The sequence below is a fragment of the Callospermophilus lateralis genome, chromosome 2 (assembly GCF_048772815.1).
Source record: "Callospermophilus lateralis isolate mCalLat2 chromosome 2, mCalLat2.hap1, whole genome shotgun sequence".
In the NCBI taxonomy this organism is placed as follows: Eukaryota; Metazoa; Chordata; class Mammalia; order Rodentia; family Sciuridae; genus Callospermophilus; species Callospermophilus lateralis.
Window position 1 is genome coordinate 183,521,427 of NC_135306.1, and position 8,828 is coordinate 183,530,254.

The window sequence follows — 8,828 nt, forward strand, 5'->3', positions numbered from 1 at the left end:
GCCAGAAAACCAAGATTGGTTATTGAATTCTTGTGTTTGGGCTGAGCAAGCAGGAAACAGGTTGTTGTTTGCGAGTGTTGAAAATGAGACCATGCATTTTGAATATGATAGAGTACTTCATTTTTCTGCTGAAAGTTAAAGTACTTCCCTTCTAGCATCATTGTTTTGTAATATATATATGAAATATTGCTGTATTGTTACAGGATGAAATCAACACTCCATTTTCTTTTTCTTCACCCCTAAGGAAAATATGGGAAAATGAGACAAAAGTAGCATCTTCCTTGTTTTCCTGTAGAAGTAGAAATTGGGCTAGGAGTGCAAGGCACAGTCAAGGTACTCCAGAAGCAGCATTTCTGCCAAACCCTTTGGATGGATTGTAACTTTGCAACAGTAAGATAAAAATAAATACATCAGCATCCTATTTTACAGAAAGGGTATCCCTGGAGTCAGTTTCTCAAATGAAATGGGCCTGTTTTGCATGGGCATGTCTAACTCACTTTTTTGAATATTCTAAGGTTTTTAGATGACTTAGGTAAATTATGGACTTGGCAGAGGATCAATTGAAACCTTTGTATCCAACAGATTTCCTGCTGCTTCCAGGACAAGTGGAAGAGGATGTGAGCACCAGTGTTTGTTCTTTCATTCCTTCTGTGGACAAGCCTCTCGCTGCTGAGGGGAAGCCAAAGCCCACTATTAAGGGAACAGAGAAGCAAGCAGAGGAGGTACTGCACAGGGAATTCATTTCAACACAGCCTGGATTTTGTAATTTGTCCTTTTTATACCCATGTGCTTTTGTATTTTTCTCAGGTTTGGGAAAATTTAGAATTGAAGTAGTTTAATTGATCCCTCTCACTTTTATATATCTCTAAAGTGTATATTTCTTTTTAAACCCATAGAACACTTGTGTTTTTATGTGGAAACTGTTTTTGTTTAATGCTGTATGCAAGGCTATAGAACAGTACCACCTAGGGACCATGCATTAGAAGGAACAGACAATGTCTTATCTCTGGTAGTCTGAACTGGCCATGTTTCTTATTATCATTATTTCTAAGGTACTGTGAACCTTTTGTATTAGTTAAGGTCAGATCAGGCTGCTGTCACAGAGAATCCCAATAATAATTTAATGGGAAGTAGAGTTTATTCCTCTCATTTGACAGTCTGTAGAGGCTCTTAAAGTAACCAGGTGGCATCATCAAGGACCCAGTTTCTTTCTCTCTGGATGTCCACTATCCCTTGGGAAAATGTCCTCTTCTGCATGTCCTCCTATGAATCAGGACACCTTTATAAATGCAGGGGCAGGAGATGGGAACTTGGGAGCAGTATTCCACTGCAAGGTTGAGGACCCAGGGCCCATCGTTGTTGCTCACATTCCTTTGTCAAACACTTAGTTGCATCTTCATGTCTAGCCACCGAGGAGCCTGGGAAATGTCATCTAAACATATGCATCAAACACAGGGAAGAATGCAATCTCTGCTCTACATTTACTTTCCCAAATGTAAAACTTGGAGGTCATCTTTTGCTATTATTTTGTGACTCTTCTATGCACTTAGCAAATGTGCAGCAGTAGAAGTTGATGGTGGTGCAGGGAAGTGACCTTTCTCACCCTTCTTGCTCTAAGGTAAAGGGCATCAGGCACAAGACTTTGCTAAGGGCTCTTCATTGTTACTTTCTAATAAAACCCCTAGGGCCACTCTTGATTATTTTAATTGTTCAGGTACTTGTCATTAGAAGACATTCTGTTATTGAATTACTCATTCCATCAGAAATAATTCACACATTTCAGTTTTAGATTGCTCTTTTTCTCATAGTATTTTTGTTCACTGACATCATAAAAGTATACCCCAGGATGCTTGAAGGCTTATATTAAACTCCCAAATTGGTTACCAGAGAAATCGATTGGGACAGCCACTTTTCAATATGCTTTTTGAATTATAGATTGCTTTCTCTGAGTTGTAAGGAGCTAAAATTGCAAGGTTATTTCTAGCAGAAACCTGTTTCTTTTGAAGACCCGTTTATGTTCTTGACTTCAGTTGCGACTATACAAGTTATTGGACTGGCTAGTGGACGTGGAACCTGATACTTTATAAGAATTTGATTATACCTAGGTGCAATTATAGAATATACATATTGTAGGACAATTATAAAAATTGTCATAAAGTGTTTTCAGTTAATGGGTTAAAAAAAGCTTAATGTTCACTGAGATCTATTCAATAGCCAGTGAAATACAAATTAAAACTGTCTAAATGTATTTTAAACCTGAATATAAATTTCTTAATTTTACAGAAAATATAAACATTTTTTAACATTGGAATCAAAATGATATGAAAAGTTTTTGTATTGGCAAACTTCTCAGCCATCAATGAATGACTTTTGGTGTCTTTTGAATATCCAGACTAATATTTTGGTTGGAATTTTTATTTCTAATCATTACTTTTTTGAGAAGCTTTCCACAACTGTCTAGATTCACAATATTACACCATCTGTTTCTTGGTTTAATAGCATTAATCTTATTTTAAAGCATCTAATGTCAGTAAAAGAACATAATCATTAGTTTCCAGAAATATGTCTTGTAAGGGCCTACCAGAAGGCCATTTGGGGACTGGAAATGGTACTTGCTTTCTGTGACTTCAGTCTGGAAAGATGAACATTTGTCCTGAATGTCCTGCCTTCCTCTTACTTGCCTATTAAGAGCCCATCAACTTTCTGATATGGATTAGGTCTTTTTAAAAATTTCCCCTTTTTTATTATGGTTTTATATAGGCATGTATTTTCCTCTTAGAGTCCAACATTTTCCAAAAACTTTCCTCTTCTTATTTGTAAATAACTTCATGCCATGGTCGCTCTATTTTGAGGAATCTTGGAAGTTTTGGACACCTTTATAGAGCAAAATGAATTCACATTGGAAAGAAGAAAAACTGTAGAAGCTATAGAAGAAGTCACAGAAGAAACTTGAGCTGTGTTTTAATAAGAGATCTCCTGTTTTGCCAATTCATAATGGGACTCTAAAATCCCAACTGTGAAGAGAGTTTATTTACCATATTATTTTGAACACTAGCCTACAGCTAAATGCTGCCATTATTGACTTGAGCATTAGTTCTGTTTTCTTTAATTTGCCTATGTGGTACTATGAATGAAAATGTGTCTAACAGTGTCTCTGTTAGAATAAGTCACATGAGTAATTTAAAGGAAACTTGGGGTTTTCTAATAGTGCACAGATTCTATTCTCTGAGAGGCTACAAAAAGATTTCAATTCGATTTGAAATTATACACCTGCAATCCACACATTCCTCTCAGCTCCTTGGGCAAAAATAACAAGTTAATAACCTAATTCACAAGTTTTTGTTTGTTTGTTTGTTTTTGTTTAGCAGCAGGGGAGTTAGTGTTCTACTGAACAAATTCTTCTTTGAAATAAATCAGAATTTCTGTTTGGAATTGAAGACCTTGGAGTCTTAATAGCTTAGAACCCTAAAATGAACCCAGCTTAGAAGAAGAGAATTCTTGGAGTGCACTTCAGCACCCACAAGTTGAAACACAGAAATAGAAATCCAACCTTGGTGTATTTTAAAAGCTATCACTTGGGAGGTCACAGTGATGTTTTCTGAATTGCAGTCCTCCTTTGAATCACATGTGTCCCTTGTCTTGGAGGAGTGTAAATTCACTCAAGCATGTCTTCATAAGCTTATTAAATTCAAATGCAAAAGGTCAGAATGAGTGTTGATCTTGGTACAATACAAGACAGACAATAAATATTTATGGAGTGAACAAATAACATGGTTGGGGTCATTTTCTCCTTTCTTCTCTCTCGATTCATCCCCTTCAACTTGCAAACGTGTTCAAATCTCTCTCATCCTCAACAAACCAGAACAGAACAAGGAAAAACAACCTTCCCTTCCCCTTGGACCTCTCTTTGGTTACTGTGTATTTATATTTATTTTTCTCTCTCCCTCTCTCTCTTCTTCTGCCCTCCACCCCCCAATTTCAGAAGCATTAGGTTCTACTGGTTGATCTTTCTTCCTTTCCACTCATTCAGTATGGTGCACAATGTGCTGAATCTCCATCACCTGCCTGGATGTTATCAGAATGGAGAAACCGATTACTTCACAATGATCCCATCAGGTGGACACTTGCAATCTTTATTTTAATGCATCCCTGTACTGTGACACCACTGATCTTCCCCCGATGCTCTGTTTCACTCGTTCTTACTTCCCTGTTCTCTGACTGTGTACTTCTCTGATTGTTCTTCTCTGCCTCCTTTGGGTTTTTTTCCCCATCCATCCTTAATGAATTGGTGTTCCCCAGGGTTCCTGCTTAGTGTGGTTTTTCCTACGCTACATACTTGGGTGCATTTTCATATTAAATCACTACCTGTTATGTTTCCAAATCAGTATCTCTAGCTTTAGGCCTTTTTTTCCCTGAGCCTTAGGTTTGTATATTTAAGTGATCTCTATCTAGCTTCTTTCAGGTACTTTGAGTTCAACATGTTAACCACTGAACTCATCTTTACCTGCTTCCCTTCCTGTACTCTTCTCCCTTCAGCCATTTCCATATCTAGTCAGTCATCAAGCACTGCTAATTTTACTTTCTAAATATTTTTTCGATCTTTGCTACCCTTGCCCTGTTCTCATTATTTCTTGCCTGGACTGCTTCAGCAGGATCTCAGTAGCCTTCCATCTCATGCCACTCAGATCTACCCTCTGTTTAACCTTCACAGTGAACTGTGTTGATACAATCTCCAAGAAGGCAGGGCATCTTTCTTTTTTGTACTCCAGCTCCTATTTTACTGTGGGCACTCAGTAGACAGTTGAATAAATGAAGGAGTTTAGCTGAAATGCATAGAGGACCAAGTGTCTGCCCTGCTTTAAAAAGAAAATCCTTTGGGAACTTTCCATCTTCTCTATGATGACTTGGCATTATTGCCATCTCTTGCCACTTTTTTTTACAGCTTATAGTGTGACAATGCTGAACTCCTTTCAGATGCAGGAATGTGCAATTCTGCATCTTATTTTTAATCCTGCATTGCATTTCCCCTGCAAAGCTGTTTCCTCTCAGCCTTGTTACCTTGTACACCCTTTCTAGCAGTCTGGCTTCCTTTCCAACCCCCTCCAACCTGGTCTGGGGAAGTGGCCCTTCTCTGTCTCCATCACCTCTTATCTATACCATTTGTGCTTACCACATTTTATTATAGTGATTGTTTATGTATTTACCTCATTTGTCTGTGATTTCATGCAAGTCTTCATATTTGTATTCCCAGCACCTTACACAATGCCTAGAATTTAAAGGAACAGAGTTTGTGGAAAGAATGGAAAATAGCTGAATGATTGCAAGAGACCATTCCTCTAACATTTTGACTTGGGGGTAAACTGGCCATGTGGAATTATATCCCCTAAATGGTTAAAAATATCCGGAGTATCATATTTGGCCATTGCAAATGTGAAATTATTGTATCTTTGATTTCTTGCCTTTCTATTTCAGCATTTAACAGACTACCCAGGAAAATAATTTAACAATATCAGTTGTTAATAATTCTTAGTTTCTAAGTGAAGAAATTATATATTTAAATATGTTTTTTATACCCAAAAGTTCATTTAAATGAATAATCTTTACACTGGCATTTTAAGAATGAGTTTATAGCCTGGCATAATGGCGCATGCCTGTAATCTCAGTGGCTTGGGAGGCTAAGCTAAGGCAGGAGTATCACAAGTTCAAGCTAGTCAATGGCAGCTCTTGCCATTACTTTTGTCAAGAAAGCATGCGGGTACTTTCTAATAAAAAGGAAATGACTCAGCCAATGGAATTTGTTCTCTTGTTGCTTTACTAAGAAAGGATGGTAAATGGCTGCTTGTTTGCTCTTAGCACTGCACAGCTAACTACAAAATATGCCAAACAGATAGCAGAAATCTACTTTTCATGATTTCTTTTTCACCTGGGGTAGCAGTGTATAGTTTCTGAGCAGTATGCTCCATTTTTACAAACATTGCAAAAGCTACTCAATGAGATCATCTTCCATGCAAGAATATTTAAAGCAGACTGTAGTTTCAGGATATATATATTTTTTATTCTTTCATGAACCATAGTGTTCAGTAGCACTGTACATATAGAGTTAGATAGAGGTGCAGGTTGATTTCATTGTATCACACACACCATTTGGAGGTTTTTTTAGGGCATGATATAATGAGATGTAGGCATTCTTTTTCTGTTTATTAGAAAATATGCTTTGTATTTATTTTCCTTTAGAAAATCTTAAAGACTCACAAGTTTTGAATAAATAGATAAAATTTATTTTATCTCTTTGCAGCTACTCTGACTTTACGTAAGCTGTTATATTGTTTTAAATTATTGGTAGAAAAAAATGGGATTCTGAGCTTTTCAATTTAAGATAATGCTGTGTGTTTTCATAGCTGTTGTTATTAGTTAGGTATTATGGGTATTATCTGAAGAATGATAATAAGGGTAGTCTGTTTTTATCTTTGAAAATTGTGTCTTATTAATATGGGTCTTTTTAGTAAACGGTGAAAATGTACTTAAGGTTGGTCTAATCTTAAGGCATATTTTCTCGCATTTTAATGTGACTCCTGTTTTCCCACGTGTGTCTCTATCCCTGTCACTACAAGTGGTAAAAAATGTAATGAATGTGTGCTGGGGAGACTTTCTGATTCTTGCCTTGGGCAGAATTAGTTAATGATATTCATTCAGATACAGCATGGTACAAATGGGGCATATTAAGAGTCCTAAATTAAGTCCTGAATAATTGAATGTATTTCTTTACTTAAAAACAGCTTAATTAGATGAGAATGTTGATGTCTAAAAAAAGTATAATTAATTATTAGTAGGGAGTTTGTGTTTTCAACTTTATCTTCATTTACAATAATTATTAATGTTTTTTCTTCCTTTGTTACCTTTATAGATATTTGGTGATGAAGTCCAGCCCTTCTCACTTGATGAAGAATTTGATTATGACAACGTGGCTCTAACCCCCAAGTTCACTGCTGCGGAGATGGAGACCATCAGAGAGCTGTTGAAGCAAGAGAGAGAGAGCACCAACACAGACCTATGACTGATTTACCAAAGCAACTCTGTTTATTTTGTTTTGTTTTTAGTTCTTCAAGCAGTATCAGAGTAAATGATAAGCTAGCCATAATTCCCTTTGTGGAAATCTGTACGTGTGCCTTCATTTTTCAGAGTTATCTGTCAGTTAGGAGAGAGGGCAACTGACCAGAGAGCTGAGGAGGTGGCCTTGTCCTGTCATATTGTTGCACCCTGTGACTCCTGGGGATGGAGAGGGAAATGGGGACAGGAAGTAAGAATTACCTAAGGGATTATTGATGAGAGCACAGCACAGGGTGATCCACAAGGGTTAAAGTGAAAAGGGCAGACAGGAGCGCTCCTTTCTGGGTGAAGGACAGTCACACCCGGGAAACATGTTGTAATACATAGAGGAAAAGTGCTCACAGAGGTCAGAGATGGTGGCATCAGTGTGTGCGTTGAGAGAGCTAGCTTCTGGAATTGATTGGGCTTCGCAGAAAAAGAAGACTTCTAAGAATTGATTATATGTCATATATAGAATTCTCCAATTTGTTATTAGTGTTAAACCATGTGTGATAGTTACAAAGTACAAGGAATGATTTCTGTATCCAGAATCTTTTAAATTTGAAGAGGCAAGACAACTAGAGAATGTTGGAACATTGGAATGCAAATTACGCAGACCACCCACAAATGCATCAAGGAAAAGAGGGGTGAAGACCCAGAACAAGGGGGAATAATATGCATGAAGTAATTTTTAATGTTGAAGGAATTGGTAACAAATTAAATGTAATTAGTCTTTATTGGTTTTCTTGCTTCTTTTAAATATATTTTGTTTTTTAAAGCAGTTTTAGGTTTACAGCAAAATTGGGAAGAAATTAAGAGCGTTCCCATATTATTCCCTGCCTGCTTCCTCCCTGACTATCAGCATCCCACACCACTGAGTACATGAGTACATTTGTTTTCTTTTGATCTGATTTTTTTTCTATTGCTTTTCTTCTCTTTTCTTCCTTTGTGATAAGAACACTTAACATGAGATCTACTCTTAAAATTTTAGGTACACGATATTGTGAAAGCCAATCCTATACAGTGGGTCTCTAGAACTTACTTATTCATGTGTAACTAGAGGTTTATATGATGGAATAGCATCTCCCTGTTTCCCCTCCCTGTGTCCCTGGTGGCCTCCACACCACCCTCTGCTCCTGTGGTTGATATCAGTGGGTGTGTCATATTTGTCCTTTGTGACTGGCTTATTTCACTCTGCACAAAGTCCTTCAGGTTCTTCCGTGTGGCCACACGTGGCAGGGTTTCCTTCTTTTTCTAAGGCTGGACAGTTTCCCAAGGTGGGTGTGCATCACATCTTCTTTAATCATCAGACAGTGGACATGTAGGTTGTTCCCATGTCTTGGTTGTCGTGACGAATGCTGCAGGGGTGTGTCTGTATGAAGAATTGTATGTGAGTGTGCAGAGATACTGTAAAAACGTCATTTATATTCTTGCTTTCAGTGTTGTGTTGTGGTAGAGTCAAGTGATTTACAACTTTGTTTATTGAACAAACTTTCATAAAACACCATTATGTCTCAAATCTCATTCACATTAGAATGGGAAGATACGAGTAAATTAGACATGGTCTAATGTCATGAGGAAGGGAGATGAAGACACAGATAATTACAGGAGAGCAGAATTATCCCACAGAATAAGTACTAGCTGCATTCTAGAGCTCTTGAAATGTAGTCAGTGTGACTGAGGAACTGGTTTTTAAATGCTGCTTGATTTTTATTTCAACTGAAAATAAAAAAAAAAACACC

General features: G+C 37.3%; 1 protein-coding gene across 1 annotated transcript in view; it reads left to right on the forward strand.

Moving 5' to 3' along the window:
* The window catches only part of Iftap (intraflagellar transport associated protein), a 57,902-nt gene extending 50,079 nt beyond the window's left edge, over positions 1-7,823 (forward strand). The window contains exons 6-7 of the mRNA XM_076844349.1: positions 583-722; positions 6,905-7,823. Coding sequence (XP_076700464.1) covers positions 583-722; positions 6,905-7,054 — 290 coding nt within the window. The 3' untranslated portion in view covers positions 7,055-7,823. The remainder of the gene's footprint in view (positions 1-582; positions 723-6,904) is intronic.
* Positions 7,824-8,828: the final 1,005 nt, after the last annotated feature.